Source organism: Chiloscyllium punctatum, chromosome 27, assembly GCF_047496795.1.
Source record: "Chiloscyllium punctatum isolate Juve2018m chromosome 27, sChiPun1.3, whole genome shotgun sequence".
Taxonomy (NCBI): domain Eukaryota; kingdom Metazoa; phylum Chordata; class Chondrichthyes; order Orectolobiformes; family Hemiscylliidae; genus Chiloscyllium; species Chiloscyllium punctatum.
In genome coordinates, this window is record NC_092765.1 from 37,797,193 (window position 1) to 37,816,356 (window position 19,164).

General features: G+C 39.4%; 1 protein-coding gene across 3 annotated transcripts in view; it reads right to left on the reverse strand.

Moving 5' to 3' along the window:
• rspo1 (R-spondin 1) overlaps positions 1–19,164 on the reverse strand; it is a 198,426-nt gene that overhangs the window by 107,872 nt on the left and 71,390 nt on the right. For all 3 annotated transcript variants that reach the window (XM_072548529.1, XM_072548531.1, XM_072548530.1), the window contains exon 3: positions 18,414–18,605. In XM_072548529.1, coding sequence (XP_072404630.1) covers positions 18,414–18,605 — 192 coding nt within the window. The remainder of the gene's footprint in view (positions 1–18,413; positions 18,606–19,164) is intronic.

A 19,164-nucleotide genomic window follows, 5' to 3' on the forward strand; every position in this document is an offset into this window, starting at 1 on the left:
GTTTATGCAATACATAAATGTGAAACGTGGACAAAATTAATCAACAAGTTCGAAATGTTTGCAGATACTCCTGAATTAGTGACAAGGTAAGCAAAGAGAAGAAACATAACAACGCAAAAAGAAGTAGAATTAATTAGAGTTAGCTCATAGGAAATACAAGTAAATTAACTAGTGTAAAATAACTAGTACAAGACCAACTAACTAAATTACAGAGCATTTGAGTGATCATAAAACTAACAGGTTAGGCATAATTGTGGAAACGTTTTGAAACCATCTGCCCTGTGGAACATTCCAACAGTAAGAATAATGTGCAAGACAGTAGAGAACAATATTCCTGTTAAATCTGCTGGTTAGCCTCATCTTGTTGATTTTATGCAGTAAAGCAGCTTTTAACAAGGTACAGGGTGGAAGAATTTAGTCTCATGAAAGTAAATTCTATTCTATTTCCGATTCTATTCCAATCCAATTCCTGTGGCTCAGTTGGCTGGATCATCATAATCCTGGAGGAATACTTTGTGCCCTGTTGCCAATAGTGATGGCGCAGTGGCTCAGTGGTCAGCAATACTGCCTCACAACACCAGGGAGTCATGTTCGATTCCAGCCTCGGGCAACTCTCTGTGTGGAGTTTGCACATTCTCCACATGTCTGCCTAGGTTTCTTCCAGGTGTTCCTGCCTGATGGCCTTGATGTCATTGCATGGTACCTCCTACCTCAGACAGCTCCCTCAACTGATGCTAGGCATAGGAGGAGTCAGCCCTGGCACCGAAGAAGATGACTGTAGTGATTGGAGGTCAGTCATCTCACTTCCCAGGAATTCTCTGCAGGAGTTCTTCAGGAACCTTAAAAACCTTCAAAAAAACTGTCCTTGGCCCATCTACCTTCAACTGCTTCATTAATTACTTCTCTCCATCATAAGATCAGAATTCAGAATATTTACTGATGATGGCACGATTTTCAGCACCATTTGTGACTCCTCAGGTACTGAAGCAGCCAGGTTCAAATGCAGCAAGATCTTAACAGCATCCAACCATGTATAGAAAAGTGACAGTTAACAATTGTGGGCCACACAAGTGCCAGACAATGATTATTTCCAAGAAGAAAGATTCTCACCATTTCAATTTGACATTCAATGGCATCAGCATCAGGGAATTTCCCATTATCAGGGGATAATTATTAGTGAATACCATAGACCAAAACTGAACCAGACTAGTATTATCAATACAATGGCTAAGGCATGGTGGCTAAGTATTTAGCACTGCTGCCTTGCATCGTTAGGTACCCATGTTCAATTCCACCCTCAGGTGACTGTCTGTGTGGAGTTTGCATGTTCTCCCTCATGTCTGCATGGGTTTCCTCAGGCTGCTCCGGTTCCCTCCCACAGTTCAAGGGGTTAGCCATGCTAAATTCCTCATCGTTTCCAGGGATATGCAGGCTAGGTGGATTAGCCATGGGAAATACAGGGATAAGGATTGGGGTGGGGGGGGGGGGGGGGGGGGGGGTGCGTCTGAGTGGGATGCTCTTCAGAGATTTAGTTTAGACTTGATGGGCCAAATGATCAGTTTTCACGCTACAGATGCAATGATTCTATGAAGAGCAGTTCACAAGCTGCAAGGAATCCTTTAGTGAATAACTCATCTCCTGACTTCCTCAAACCTGTCCACTATCTACAAAGCACAAGTTAGGACTATGATGGAATACTCCCCCCTTCTTAGGATGTTTGCAGCTTCAACAATACTCACATCATCCAAGACAAAGTAATCCATATAATTTATCTTACATCCACAAACATTCAGTTCCTGCATCACTGATGTTCAGTAGCAGCAGTGTGGACAATCTAGAAAATGCCCTGTAGAAACTCATCAAGGCTCCTTAGAAAGCACCTTCCAAACACAATATAAAACCCGCAATCCAGAAGGACAAGAGCATCAGATACATGGAGGACCACCACTTACAAGTTCCCTCCAAGCCACTCACCACCCTGACTTGGAACAATATTGCTGTTTCTTTAGTGTCATGGAGTCAAAATCCTGGAATTCCTCCCTAATGGCATCTACAGCACATGGACTGCATAGGTTCAAGGGACAGTTCACCAAGGCTTTTTCAAGGGCAATTAGGTCTGGCAATAAATGCTGCCTAGTCAGTGGTACCCATATCCTATGAATCAATTTAATAAAAAGAAATGGGCGAAAATTACTTAAATGAGGCTCTGAAGTTAAAATGATCCTAAGCTCACATTGAGGAGCTATCCATGGAAGTTTCTCCCCCAATCCAACTTTAACTTCAAAAGCATTAAAACTACCATCCTGTCCTCAATGATGCATGGAAATACCTTTGAGTCAGGCCTGATCTGTTCACTTCTGGGTCAGTCTAGATATACTAACCATCGCATAATCAATAGAACAAAAAGATATGAAATTAGCACCCATGTTTATTAATGTATATAAATTTTGTAGTTGGAGATACTACACAGATCAGAAAAATAACATAAACCTTGAAAAATATCTTCCATTTAGCCAAGCAAACCTGGATCTTTGTGTCCTATTATGGCCAGGTAAGGAGAGATAAATTGGCTCCACTCTTTTGAACATCCACAGCAAATCACAAGAAAGACTTTTTATTTAGCCGCACTTAAATTAATTTTGATTAAACTGTATTACCAGCTAAAACTAAATGTCAAAGTTTTCTTAAATGAAAGTGATGAATTTTATTACTTACTAACCATGAGAAAAATAATAGATAAATAATCAAACAAATCCCCCATACAAACATAGGTACAATGTTTTTAAAAAAATGGGAGTATGTCTAGTACAAAACAGGATCAAGCATAGACAGTTTAAAAAGCTCCAAAAATCTTTGATATGTTAAGTTTTAACCTGAGACCATACTTCTTTTAATTGATCTTGTATCTTCAGCAGTGGTGAAATTTGTTGATATCCCAGCGTTCTTAGTGAAAGGATATTTCTACAATTTGTTTTATCACCAAGAGCCATTTATCTGGGGATTGAGAGAAAATGCAGGGAGACATGGAGCAAGCCTTCTAGCTCTGTTTGTACAAATCCATTTTCTTTCTCTCTCTGCCCAAAAGCTGTTGCCTCAAATATGGTACACTTGTGTACTCCCATCTCTGGCTTCACTGCTTTATAAAGCATGATAATCTGCAGACGGTACGAATTAACTGGGAAATGCATAGCGACATTTAAATATCTTTTCTAATGATGGTAACGTTGGCTCAGACTAATTCTTGTTTATTGATGGTTTGGTGAATGTATCTCAACCTGGTTAGGAGACCAATGCAGGCAAATTACGTTAATGTTTTTCTTTTCTTAAAAGCACATTAGTCCATGAAAAGTCAAGATATTAGAATTAGATGATGACAGTTAAAAATTGATGATTGGGTTTCACCACCATTGTAACAGCTCTTAAAATTTGATAAAGGCCACTGATTTCTCAGTAACATGATTGGATAGGTCAGCAATAAGTCTGTCATGTTCTACTTTCAACTCAAGAAGTTACCTGCACTGTGTTCATCTTTCCAACGTAAATAAAGTTAACAATAATAAGTGGTCTTATGTTTGTGATTCCTGTTGCTATGAGAATACATAAAATACATAAACAGAGTTATGTGTCAAACATACAACAACCTTGTAAAGACATAGAGCTTGAGTTCTGAGCCTTGGTACAAGTTCAAACAGATGTCAGAGAACATGATGGAAACAGGGTAAGTAATGCAATGGAAAAGTGTGGTATTATCTGAGCAAAGAAACTGGCAAGAGATAGAGTTCAAGGTCTATGATTTATCAAAAGCATCAACACAAATAAGCATAGTTCAAACGTGCAAAACAATAATTTATTTGTGGGGATAAGCTGTGAAGAATAGTTTCAATTCCCTCAACATGGAATGATTGTTAAAGCATTTTATTTGTTCTGTTTAGATCATTTAAGTTAGTGTTTAACATCACATTAGAAAAACAATCACATTTGGGCACTGTTAGTGATTTCGACAATATACCATACTGTTTTCTGAACAATATTCATCATTTCCAGAAACGATTGTGAGTGGCTATTTTATTTTAGCCTAACTTTTCCTTCATAGATTTGAGCGAGTTAAGAAGTTGTGCAGCGAGAGAAAAATATTCTGAGTTCCTTGGTCAATTATCCTCCATATTCTCACCCACCAAGTGAGAATCTTGTTCACTAGTTTTGAAGATAAATACATTACCTCAATTTATTCTTGATGTTATGAAGAAGCATTTTCCCTGCTCTTATCTTTGAATGTTGTTTTATCTTTTGAATGTTCTGCTACTGCTTTTTAGACAGCAAACTGTAATGCAGATGGGTCTCCCTGATGCTCTACTGCACTAATGTCATACATTTTTACGAGGGAGATACAAAACACAAAAGAATTGCAGATGCTGAAAATCAGAAATAAAAACAGAAATTGCTGTAAAAAACGCAACAGATCTGACTGTATTTGTGAAGACAAAGCAGAGTTAACTTTTCGGGTCTCGTGACCCTTCTTCAGAGTAGTGGTCTATGTTCTGAAGAAGAGTCAACGGACCTGAAATGTCAACTCTGCTTTCACTACACAGATGCTGCCAGACCTGTCAAGTTTTTTCCAGCAATTTCTTCTTCTGATTCCCTCAGAAGATGTCAGGTGTTGAGGTGTTGTGCACAGCTTGTCAATTCAGCTCACAATATCAGTGGAGCTCAAGCTTAATGTCATGGTGTGGGATGGGATGTGCTCTGAAAAGTACCTGCCTCTCTTGGTCCAAGGTGTTTTGTATGTCTATAAGGAGTAGTGAGTAGCTAAGGAATGGTTAGGTCTCTCAAGGACACAGGAGAGAATGTACGCGTGGAGACAGACGCAGTGATTTGATTTGATTTGATTTATTATTGTCACATATACTAAGACACAGTGAATAGTATGTTTTGCGGAGTAACCAGATAAATTAGATCTTAAGTGCATCGGGGTAATTGAACAGAATGCAGAATAGTGTTACAGCAACTGGAAAGGTGCAAAGAAAGATCAGCTTTAATATGAGAGGTCTGTTCATAAGTCTGATAACAGCAGGGAGAAAGATGTTCTTGAATTTTGTATCTTCTGCCCTACAGAAGTGGGTGGATGAGAGGATAACCAGGGATTATGCTGGCTGCTTTCCCAAAGGCAGCACAAGATGGAGTCAATGGATAGAAGGCTGTTTTTTGTGATGGTCTTAGACATAGCAGTTGGCATACCAAGCTGTAATACATCCAGATAGGATGCTTTCTATTGTGTATCTATAAAAATCAATCAGAGTCATTGTGGATGTGCTGAATTTCCTTAGCCTTCTGAGGAAGGAAGAGACATTGGTGTGCTTCCTTGATCTAAATGTCAACGTGGATGGATCAGAACAGATTGGTGGCATTTTCTCCGAGGAACTTGAAGCTCTTGACCATCTCCACTTCAGCACTATTCATATAGACAGGGTGGGTGTGAGGCCCTTACTGAATACTTTGTATCAGTATTCACAAAGGAGAAGGACATAGTGGATGTTGAGTCTTGGGAGGGGTATGTTGGTATTCCAGGGAATGTCAATGTACAAAAGGAGGTAGCGTTGAGTGTTGGAAAGCTATTAAGGTAGACAAGTATCCAGGAGCTGGTGAGATCTATCCCAGAATGCTAAGGGAGGCAGCAGAGTTTTGAATGAGTTTTGAGTTATGAAGAGTGGAGGGAACAGGCCTGGAGTACATCGGAACAATTGAATCAAAGGGGAACAAAGGAATTGGTGAGAGTTTCAGGTGAGCTGATGGTACAGGTTGGAAATGCACAGGGTATAATGATAGCGCAGGGATGTGGTCAAACATTCAGCTCATTGTCAAACATGAGAAAAGGTTGTGACAGGTTAGTTGAGCCCAATTCCCAGGGAGAAGGTGAGAGTCCGTGGCAAGAGATTGAGTTTTGTGGCAGGAATATAAGATATTGCATTAGTCTCTCCAATATTTAACTGGTGGAAATTTGTCCAGTAGTGGATGTCTGATCATTTGGAGGCAGTGGCAGGTTCAATAATGGTAGTGCATATGAAACAAAGTTGGATTCCAACAGTATCAGTGTGTCACAGATGATGTTGCTATGGGGCAAAATATAGATGCCGAAATCAAAAGGGGAGAGGTCACAAAGGTCTCTGGAGGACAACAGGGTTTATAGCACGGGTATGGGAATCACAGGTGGATATTCTCTGGCAATGGCTAGATAGATAACTGAACTAGCAGAGTGCAGTTTTAGCCAGCTAGACAACGGTTAGAGCGGTTGTGAGGAAGGATAGCATGGTCATTTGCCTCAAAAGTGCAAGAGAAGGACAAGGAGAAACAAGTCAACATTAAATTTATGCTGGCGTGACTAGTGACAGAGTTCAATAACTTCACAAAAAGTAGAGCATGCCAACTTTGCGTGATAGTGCATAACATATCACAATCCTCTTAATGCTGAGTAACAAGAACTCAGGTGTTTGATTCCCATTGGAACAGAATAGACCGGAGTGGTCATCGTTAAAACTACTCACTTACTGTTTTGATTTTTCCAGCCAAGGTTCTGAGTCGAGCTTTTCCAAACACATTCATCAAGAGATAGCCAGGGAGAAATCTACTCAGTGCAGGTGTATAATACAGGCCAAGAAAGTTTTTATTAATGACTGTATTTCAACAGTTTCACAGCCCAAAGTCAGTTTGTCAACAACTGTAAATAGGTAAGTGTGTAAGGTATGTGATGGAGTACGTTGGCAGGTGCATATTTAAGGAGACAGGGTGGCAGGTGGGCAGGGCTGCAGGGTGACATTAGGTGCATGTTTTAGTGCCAGCAGTTAGTTGAGGTTGGGTCGTTAGAGGGTGGAATTGATGTTCAGTTCTAAGAAGTTGAAGCTGGGATGGGTGATGGGTTCATAGGAGTTGGGCCAAGTATTGGTGGCAGGGGGCATGGAGGGGGTATTCATGTTGGCTCCAGTTAGGCAGACTGTCGGGTTGGTTGTGTGGGGGGGTGTTGCGAGGCCTTGGTGGTGGTGTGCCAAGTTCTGACATGGCCAGTCCTGGGGTTGTGAGATGGAGACCATCAGCTCCACCAGGACCGGGAACAAGGAAGTGATTTTCTTCCAGAGAGACTGTGGTTGTTGATATTGATTCCAGCAGGAGTCAGGTCAAGAGGTATTAGCTGTGGATTCAGGGAGTGCCAGGAAGCAGATGAGATGTAGTTGGGAAGAATCAATAAAGAAATGGGGATTCATTTTAATAGTCCTCCAGGAGCCAGAATAGATTTTTAATCAACTTTTCCTGTTAATTGTTCAGCTTAAGTGATTGGGAAAACATCAAATTCCCCTACATAAATGGGCGCTTTTGAAGGGTTTCAGATGAGAGGAACTGAAAGGCAAAAATGTCAATTTTCCTGGGCAGTTTCCATGGAGCAGTTCCTCCAGAGCTTCCTACATGTAACTCCAGTCTATGCAGCTGATACCTCTCTGGCTATCTGAATATCTGGGATGATCAAGAGTTGCTGTTTATGGTTTGTGCCATCAGCCCCACATTCTGAATGAAGGAAGGCACATGGCATTAAAACCCAGAGTAGCCGCAAACAGTCAATAGATTAATTGGATTTCTGATTTTTTTCTTTGTATGAAGCCAAACAGAGAAAAGGCTAAATTTGAAACTATAATCTGAGGCAAGCAATTCTGTATATATTGACACTGCTAAGATGTAATGACCAAGAAATAGTGTAGATATTTTGTATGTTGTACCTTTGACAGTCTGTTTAGCTCTGGTTCAACGATAGCAAACTGCGAATTCATGACTTCATCTTGTCCTGAAATTTAATGCTTAGTTTTGCTCGATGGCATACAAGCCTCATCCTATTTTCTGTCAATGATTTTCCCCATCTCCACTCGAACCTCCACTTTGGCTGACTACTATGTTCTCTGGCAGCTGGTTGTATTACCTGCCAGAGTACTCTAGTAATTTGTCTAATGTCTCTTGAAGTGCCTGCATTGCTTTACTTCAAAACATTTAATCCTCATAAAGATTTGGCACCACTTAGTTTTGCCAACCTGCTCTTTTAGTGCTGTTAAACATCATTAATTTTGACCTTGGGGCTTAGCAAATCAATTTTGCTGAACGGGCATCTGATTTATTGTGATTTAAGCTTCTGGAAAAAGCAAAGTATTATAATGAAAGGTTTTATAATATATAAGTCTGTGGTAATGAGATTCCAGTGGAGAAACAAATAGTTGGCATTGAGGGCACCGAAGGAATAGCAACTGGTTGAAGCATCATCTGCCCTGCCAGCTCAAGATTGGTGCAAGACTATTCTGACACTTCCAGTAGAGGCTGAAGCCCACAGTAGTGGGCAGAGACAATAAATCAAGATCAGCAGAAGCTGGGGCTTCTATAGGGAAAATAGTGTCAGAGTCCCAGGATCATATGAGGACCAAGGGTAAATGTAAGTGGTGTGAGCAGGATTGTTTCTCAGGTTAGAGATATGGGGAAGGAGGGGAAATGAGGGGTGGGGTTAGTTTGGAAGAAAGAAAGGGTTTGACTCAAGCAAGTGCCTTCCACATCTGCCCACTCCAGTGCCCAGTCGCTCAATCAATCAATCAGGCAGATTTGATCAAGAGGTATAACTTCTGAGATGACGAGTTGCCAGGAGGGTAGCACCATTTCATTATAGGGAAAAGTGACAGGTCCATCTGCAGCTTTAATCCTATCTTTTATTTCCTTTAAATGGTTCTTAGGTGGCTATGTATGGACCCACCTCAATCAGTGGCAGGGATGGATGGTCACCCATGGACCTTCCCATCCAGAGCTTAATTCTGGTGGAGTTACAAATGCAGAGTTATTTGGGCATGCTCCCACTCTGCCAAATTAAATGCTCTTCCAATTTCCAATCTCCTCACCTTCAGGAGGTAGAAGACTTCATCTATGGAGCTTCACTGTACAGTAGGAAAGGGAATGCTTGATAAAACATCTCAAGGTTTTCTTGTGTATCTTCCAATAACTGGTATAGGTTCAGCATTAACCATGAAGCAAGTCATGGTCTATATGCAAAGGAGAACAAAGAGTTGGACCTATTAAATAATCCACACTAAAACAATAATAATTTACATTTATTAATATGAGTCCATAAATTCAAATAAAGTAGCCTTGCTCATCAAGCCTTTGAGACAAGGGGCTAAACTGTTCCATGTAATCATATCAATGGTATGGATTTAAATATGGAGCACACTATATTCATTCTCCTGTACGGGTATAGTAGGGCCCTGTTTTCGGAGGGGAAAAGACATTTGCAAACTATTTTTCTGTTTCTAGTCTTGCAGCTTGTTCATCATTTGGGTGAAGACAGGGCAGAAGTTAAACCATTAATACTGCTGCTCCTCTTCAGTCCCCAAACACCAAAGACTGACACAATATATTCTTCAGAATTTCACTTCTCAATCTAATGAAACACACGGAACTGCGGTGCTTACATTATTCATGGTTGTCTACATGGAAACTTTGAACCAAATGATATGAGCTGGCAATGCCACTTGCAGATGTGAATCTCTTTTTTCAACAAACAATGCCACATTTGCTGTTGACTATATTCAAGTCTAAGATGGACATATGATTGATTGACAAGGGAGTTAATGGTTATGGGCACAGATGGAAAAATGGAGATAACATCACAATCAGATCAGCCATGATCTTATTGTACAGCAGGGCAGGATCAAGTGGCTGAATGGCCTATTTCTGTTTACATTTATTCTGCTATTATATTCCAGACAACCTTCAGGATTGAATCGTGGCTGAAGAATTCAAAAGACATAATTGCACATTTCTGTGTTGAATGGCATTGCACTGAACTACTGACATAATTAATTTGCACAAAACTGAAACAATATGGGAACCAGTATAATCCCTGAAAATACCACCAGGTTTCTAAAAAAGACCAGGTAAAACTAGTATTTATATTGCACCTTTATTTACCTCAGGATATTTCAAAGTACTCAGCCAATTAAGTACATTTGAACTATCTGTATTTTCTAATAAATGTGTTCAAAGATGCTATTATACATCCCTGGAACAGACGCATCTTTGAGCCTCAGCCTCCTAGCCCAAAGATAGGGACACGACCACTGTGCCACATGGATGCTACCTTTGAAATATGTAATCACTGTTTTCATATATGCAAAATGGCAGCCAATTTGTGCACTGCAAGATCCCATAAATAGACTGTGACAATGATTACCTGTTTATCTGATCCTGACTGAGGGTTAAATACTGGACATGAAAACAAAGACAATATCTCTGGTTTCCTAAGGAATGTCTTAAACTAACTTAAGAGTGCAACAGAGATGGTTCATTCATCTTAATTGTTTTTCTTATCAGAAAAGCATGCATCTTGCATAGTAGATGCAGATTAGAGTTGGTCCCAGGAGTGAACTGACCAAATAAAGCTTCAAATCCAAAGCTCTGAAATTTGTCATCTCTTAAAGTTGCTGGCTGGACCATCTGTTACACTTTTAGCTTCAGTTACAGTAATGACTGATGCTTAAAACCTGAGCTCTATCTGTACTGTAATCTCGCTTTTTTTTATCCCGTGCGTGTATTTTTACATTGTATTCTATTGTCAGGTTGTTCTATCTTTCTCGTATCTGATGGAATCATAGTGATCATGCCAAAAACATGGAGAAGCAATTCCCATTGAGAGCTTCAGTTTTCAGGATCCAGTTTTTTTTTAATAAACTACATATGTCCAATATAAAAGGATCTAAACTAAAAGCCAAAGCTGCACCACATACCCACGCTCTCACGATACTGCACGTTTGTAATCAGAGTTCAGTTGCAGTGCTCCTCCTGCTCCAAAGTAAAATGTCAGCTTTGCCACCTAATCTAGACATGAAATGGGGAATGGGGAAGAAATCATTTTATCTGAAGTCCAGTTCGAAGTACTCTGACCAGCTTCTCCACTCCGATCATTGCAACCACTACCGTCCCCTTCAGCGATCTACCTGCAATCTACCCATTGCTAAGGAGGCAACCTGTTTGACATTCACCTTGAAAAAATGAGTGAGCTGTGAATGCCTGTAACTTTTCTCTGAGCAGCTCATGCATTTTGGCTGACATCAAGGTTACCATTTAGGGCGCACGCTTTGAGCACAGTGGAAATTTCCGGGCTATAAACATGCCAACAACTTTGGGAGCAAAATTCCTGTAAACTATATTGCCAAGAAGAGAGTTTTAGAAAGATTCAGTGTTACATACTACAAGGACTGAAGTACGTTCCTAGCACTTTTCAGGTTATTGCAGAAACATCGCTCTCACTGAATTACAGCACTGCAATTGATTGTTGTCAGATGAATCAGAAATTGGAATTTCTGATATGAATGATTTCATGTTTTAATAGGATAGCACAGATTTTAGATTTTTTTGAGCTAAAATACCAACATGTAGAAATGGGAAAACTTAACTTATCTGGCATATGTCATCAGTGATCCCAAAAAATATTGGACTTGCAAATGCAAGCATAATGCTTACGCCAACCAGAGAGTACAAGAACTGAACTGGGACAAATGTGGACTCACCATTATCCCAATGACCATTGAATTTTCCAAACTAGTTCGGTCCCATGGAACACCCACATCCAGAAACATCCCAGGATGCAGTGACGTTAATATATGACATTTGATGACTATAGCAGGTCCATACTTCCTACATATAAGGGCAACTGAATTGTTTGTCAATTTTACATAAATTAAATCACTCTATTTAGCATCCTTAAGAGCAATCCTCTTTTCATTCCACATATTCCACAATATTTTAACAAAATTATTTGCTACATAAAAGTTATTGCTAGAAGTGTTCATAATCCATCAGACCTGATGACAAACTTGAAAGTGTACCTTTACATCACAAACTTATGAAAATAGAAGCCTTAATCATTTTTTTCAAAACAAATTCACTAATATAGACTTATTACTAATAGGTAACGTGGCCTTTGTTTGTGGGAGGTTATGTCTCACAAACCTGAATGAGTTTTATGAAGAAGTGACAAAGATGATTGATGAAAGTAAGATGATAGATGTTGTCTACATGGACTTTAGTAAAGCTGTTGACCAGGTTCTTCATAGCAGGTTAATACAAAAAGTGAAGTCACATGGGATTAATGATGAGCTGGTAAAATGGATTCAGAAGTCTCTTCGTCATGGAAGACAAAGAATAGTGGTGTATAGATTTTTTTCTGAGTGGAGGTCTGTGACCAGTGGTGTTCGTCTGGGATCAGTGATAGGATCCCTACTGGTTGTAATATATAAGTGATTTGGAGGTGAATGCAGGTGGCCTGATTAGTACATTTATGGGAGCTGCAGTTCGTGAGGAGAATTACCAGAGGACACAGCAGGATATAGATGAGCTGGGGTCTTGGGTGGAGAAATGGCAAATTGAGTTTAATTCAGACAAATGTGAGATGATGTATTTTGAATGGTATAATGCAGGAATAAAGTATTCAGTAAGTTGCAGTACCTTTAGAAGCATTAACATATGGAGAGTTCTAGGTGTACAGGTCCTCCGTATGTACACTAGAGAATGTACTTTTTATTTTAAATGAAAGTTTGTACTCAAGAAGATAAAACAAATGAGTAATGGAGGATGTGATACTTTCCCATTTTAAGTCCTCAGAGTCAGCTTCAAGCATTTATAGGTCAGTTGTAACATGCTTCGAGGCAGAGTGAGCTTCCTGTCTCTGTCTTGACAATGTGAGTCAACTTCAACTTCAGAATGTTGTACTGCAAAAATGTGGTATTTCTCTATTTCGCACATCATCATCTTGTGCCCATTTCTGCCAAATATTTTAATTAAAGCCAGAATAAACTGCTGTGTTAAAGGGAATTACTAGAGAACAGGCACAATTCTTGGCACAGCCAGACATCATGGGCTGCTGTAATATTGACCTCAGAAAACATCATTTTTTAATTAGGGTAACTGTTTATTATAGCAGCTGTGGTTCATAATAGCTGCATCATTGCAACACAGTTCATACCTTCAGAAGGCAAGGAAATTCTTCAGTTTATTGTGTCCATACAATTTCTTCAGAAGAGCTATCAAATTAGCCCCAATCCCTATCTCTTTTCCCAGTGCCCTCCATGTTGTTTTCCTTTCCCTACCTAAGAGAACTGTGAGGGTACCAACCCTCCATTGACTGCTACAGTTCAAGAAGGAAGCTCACCACCACCTTCTCAAGGACAATTAGATACAAAAAATAAATGTTGGCTGTAACCTGTTTCCTGTAAATGAGTGAAAGAAAATAATCTAAATCCTAGCATGCTGAAGGAGAGAGACAATGGCTGCACTTGCTGCATCTTCCAAATCTGCATTCTGCAGACAGGAGGGTGACAAATGTAACTCTGCTATGAAATGCAGGAGGGAGAAAGCAAGGAATTACAAGTCAGTCCATTTGGCATCAGTCAATGAAAAATGTTGAGATTTACTATTAAGCAATATGTAGAACGATAGAAATTCATAATAAGAATAGACAGAATCATATGACTTTATGGAAGAGAAATTATGTTTGACAAATCTAGTGTACCTTTGTAAGAATATAACTTGCAGCTTAACAGAAGTAAAGCCCATGGGTACATTATTTTTGAATTTCCAAAGACAATTTATAAGATGCCACATGGAAGATTTCACATGTGTTCATGGGATTAGCTAACACATTTTCAAGTATAGAGAGATTAATCTAATGGACAGAGAACAGCTATTTATGCTCTCATATTAATTTTATAAAGGGACAGAGTCTAGTGGTGTCCAAATTTACCAACTATACTGTCATGAATACGTAAAATGATTGTCAGGAGAATGCAAGGAATCTGCAAAAAGATGCGGACAAGTGGACAGGAAGGAAGATAGCGGCTAAATTATAAAATGGGGAAATTTTTGTTTATGTATATTCCCTTATCAAATCACTTTCTTTCTCAAACGTTGGAAACTACTAAATGTTGGCACTGAGGAATTTGGTTGCCCTTAGTCACAAAGTCATAGAGTCATACAGCACTGAGGCAAATGCTTCAGTCCAACTTGTCCATATCGAATAAGTTTCCCAAACTGAAATAGTCCCATTTGTCTGCATTTAGCTCATATGTGTCTAAATCTTTCCTATCCATGTACCTGTCCAAAGGTCTTTGAAATATTGTAATTGTACGCACCTCTACCACTTTCTCTGGCAGGTCACTCCACATACACACGAACCTCTGTGTGAAAAGTGTGTCTCTCAGGACCCCTTTAAATCTTTCCCTTGTCACTTTAAATCTTTGCCCTCTAGTTTTGGATTCCTCACCTTGGAGAAAAGACATTTCCTCTTCACCTTATCTATGCCTCTCATGATTTTATAAATGCCACCCCTCAGCAATCTCTGCTCCAGAGGAAAACGTCCCAGCCTATCCAACCTTTACTTATAATTCAAACCCTCCCATCTTAGTAACACCCTTGTAGATCTTTTCTGCACTTTTCTCATTTAATAGCATCCTTCCTATAATGGGGGGGGAGGGGGGGGAGCAAAACTGTACACAGTACTCCAAAAGTGGCATCATCAATATCTTGTACAATCGCAACATCACATCCCAACTCCTATACTCAATGCTCTGACCAATGAAGGCAAGTGTGCCAAATGCCTCTTCATCACCCTGTCTACCTGCGATGCTACTTTCAAGGAACTATATACTTGCCCCCCCCAGGTCTCTCTGTTCAACAACAATCGCTAAGACCCTACCATTGTGTAAGTCCTGCTCTGGTTTGTCTTACCAAAATACAACACCTTACATTTATCTAAATTAAACTCCATCTGCCACTCCAAGATCTCATTATACCTAACCTTTTTCACTGTCCACTACACCACCAATTTTATATAATTCATAAACTTACTCATCATGCCTCCGATATTCTCATCAAAATCGTTTATATAAATAACAGACAACAGTGGACCCAGCACTGATTCTTGTGACACATCAGATTGACTGGCCTCCAATCTGAACAACAATCTTCTATCACCATCCTTTGTCTCCTACAGTCAAGCCAATTTTGCATCCAACTGGCTAGCACTGTCTCTGGACCTTACTAACTAGTCGGTCATCTGGAACCTTGCTAAAGTCAAGGTAGACAAACATTTACCACTTTGCTTTCATCCATCTTCTTGGTCATCTCTTCAAAAAACTCAATCAATTTAGTGAGACATAATTTTCCACGCACAAAGCCGTGCTGGCTATCCGTAATCGGGCCTTGCCTTTCCAAATGCATGTAGAACCTATCCCTCAGAATCCCCTCCAATAACTTACTCATCACTGACATCAGGATCACTGATCTAAAGTTCCCTGGCTCTTCTGTGCAAAACTCTTAAATAATAGTGCAACATTAGCCACCCTCCAGCCTTTCGGCACTTCATCCATGACTATCAATGATATAAATATCTCTGCTTGGAGCCCCACAATTTCTTACCTAGCTTCCCATGATGTCCTGGAATATACCTGATCACATTCTGGAGATTTATCTACCTTTATGTGTTTTAAAACCTCCAGAACCTCTTCTTCTATAATGTGGACTTTTCAACACATCACTATTTATTTCCCTAACTTCCCTATCTTCTATGTCATTCTCTACAATAAATACTGGTGTGAAATATTCATTTAGTATCTCATCCTTCTCATGAGGTTCCACACAAGGACTGCCTCATGGATCTTTAAGAGGCCCTATTGTCTCCCTTGTTACTCTTTTGCTCTGAATATACTTGCAGAATCTCTTTTGATTCTCCTTAACTTTATCTTCCAAAGCTATGTCCCCTTCTTGACCTCCTGATTTACCTTGTAAGTGTACTTCTATACTCCTACACCCCTCCAGGGATTCACTTCATCCCAGCTGTCTATACTCACATATGCCTCCTTCTTTTCCTTGATCATAGCCTCAATATCTCCAATCATTCAGTGTTCCCTATTCCTACCAGCCTTGTCCTCCACACTAACTGGAACATACTGTCGCTGAACTCTTGTTATCTCACTTTTGAAAGCCTCCTTTTACCTGCAAAAAGCACCCCCCCCCCACTCAATTTTTGAAAGTTTGATCTAATGCCATCAAAATTGGCCTTGCCCTAATTTAGAACTTGAACTTTTACACCAGGCCTTTCCTTTTCTGTAACTATTTTAAAACAAATAGAATTGTGGTTCTATTCCACTAACATCACAGTAACTTGCCCCGCCTTAAATCCCAACAGGAGGTTGAGTTTTGCTCTTTCTCGAGTCAGTACATCCATATATTGATAAAGAAATTTTCTTGAACACACTTAACAAATTCCTCTCCATCCAAACCCTGAACACTTTGACAACCCCAGTCTATGCTTGGAATGTTAAACTTCAGTTACAGTAGGTACTCAGGAATTCAAATAACATGCTGACCTTAATTGCGAGGGGGTTGGACCATTTCTGGTCTCTATCAAAGAAGGCATGTATTTGCCTTAAAATCAACACAATGAAAATTCATTAGATTAATTTCTGGGTTAGAGACTTATTGTATGAAATGAAATGAAGTTGAATGGGCTATCCAGTCTACAAGAATAAGAGGTGTTCTTATTGAGACATAGAAAAATTCTTGGAGGGCTTAACAGAGTGGATATAAAGGCTGCTTTCACCTGCTGTGGATTCTCAAGCTAGTGGATAAGAAGTTCACTATTCAATTTGAGATAGAAACATAGAGGGTAGGAGCAGGACTAGGCCATTTGGTCCCTTGAGCCTGGTCCACTATTCAATATGATCATGGCTGATCAGAGATCAATATCCACATCCCTCCTTGATCCTTTTAGCCATAAGCGCTACCCACTCACCTCCTTCTTCAAAACACATGTTTCGGCCTCAAATGTTTCCTGTGGTAGTGACTTCCATAGATTCACCAGTCTCTGGGTGAAGAAATTTATCCTTATCTTAATCCTAAAATATTTACCCCTTATCTTTAAACCATGACTGCTGTTTCTGGACTCCTCCAACCAGCATAAACATCCTTCCTGTATCTAACTGTTAGAATGCTATATGCTTCTACAAAAGCCCCCTACCTCCGCCATTTTTCTAAACTCCATTGAATACAATTCTAACTGATTCAATCTCTCCTCATACATCAGCCCTGCCACCCCAGAAATCAACTTGGTAAACCTGAGACTGAGAGGAGCAGACAGTTCTTTAACCAGGAGTTGTGAGTGTTTCAAATTAGAGTCATAGAGTCATAGAGATGTACAACACAGAAACAGACCCTTCAGTCCAACCTATTCATGCCGACCAGATATCCCAACCAAATCTAGTCCCACCTGCCAGCACCCAGCCCATATCCCTCCAAACCCTTCCTATTCATATAACCACCCAAATGCCTCTTAAATGTTGCAATTGTACCAACCTTCACCACTTCCTCTGGCAGCTCATTCCATACCCGTACCATCCTCTGTGTGAAAAAGTTGCCCCTTAGGTCTCTTTTGTATCATTCCCCTCTCACCCTAAAACTCACCCTTAATTTATTGAGTATATTCATAGCTGTGATAGATAAATAGAAACTATAAAGATATCAAGGATGACAGGAATTAGGGAAGAGAGTTGAACCGTGCATCAACCAAGACCATTCTGAATGGTGAAACAGGCTTGAGAGATCATTTCAACTTCTCCTGCTCTTTTTTAAAGCTTAAATTATTGATGCAATTCCCTTTTGATAATTGTTTTCATTCCCTTTCCAGATTATGATACCTCTTTGCATTAAGAAATTCTTATCTTTCCTATATTGACTGTCAGTTATCAATCTGTCAGTGGTCTACAACCAGAAGCAGCCACTTTGAAACTAGTAGTTGCATGTGGAATCACAACTTGCTAACAATTAGCAGAAATTAATCCAATAAAATGTTATAAATGCTACGTAAAATTGATTATGAGGTTATTTGAATGTGTCAGAAAGTAATATTGGATGAGTAACCAACCCCATTGAGCAAAATCCCCCAAGGAATTTTCATCAGATGTACTGAATTAGTCAATGCCAACCAGAATAGTTTTTAAGGAACTAACATTACATTAGTGGTGGTTGATTATGAGGATAAAATTTGTCCAATGTCCCTTCATTTTGTCATTATTTATCTATGCTTGCAGGAATAAGGTCATCCATTCTAAGTAAAGCTTGTTGATATTCATTATCAATGCTCACACAAAGGTAATGACCTGTCAAACAAGGTATAAGATATTAATGGGTAAAGATGAAACTGTACCGATTGAGGAATCTGTCAAAGTTAAATATTGGCAGAGAAAACAAAACAGAAATAAATACACTCTCCATTGTTGGTTCAACAGGTTATAAGTACATCCGATGGCAGACTACAAACATAATGCATTGAATATGGAATTTCCACTTACTGTTGCACTTGTTCATTTCTGGTGTCCGAACACCAAAGTATCCAATTGGGCATGATGGCAAACAAATGCCCGTCTGCCGAATGTCGTTCCTTTCCAGAAGGATGAACAATTTAGGCAAACACTTTAGACATCCATTGTACTCGGAGCATACCTCACACCCTTTTGGACAAACTGGGGTTACTTCCGTGCTTACTGAAAAACAAAACATAAACCCACAATAAAAAACATCAAATTATCAGGCTAAATTAAAAAAATACTTATGCTGGAGCTTCATCAGAATCATGCAGAATCAACATGAGATGGAGAATTCTGTAAAGAATGTTACAATATGTTAAATATGGACTCTTGAACTTTAACTACTATTTACTTCTATGTTATAACTGAGACTACTCATGGACTAAAATAGTTCTGAGAAATGAAGAAATACAGACTTAAAATAACTGCAATGATCAACTGACCACAAATTGAAGCAAGCTTCATGAGACAGATTCAGAATAAACAAAATTATCCATATTAACATTAACATTTTTGCTAAACTTGTTGCCAAATCAAGTGACTAATTCAATGTCAAAATTTCACTTGTCCTGTCTTAATTCATACTTTTATGTTAATTTCACTAATTGGGAGATGAAAGACTAACCTGCTTGTTATCTGGTTTGGAAAGACAATGAAGTTAAACTCAGGAAAACACGCTAACCTGTTTTTCAATGGCTGTTTTTCAGCAGCAGACTAAAGACAAAGAACATGGATT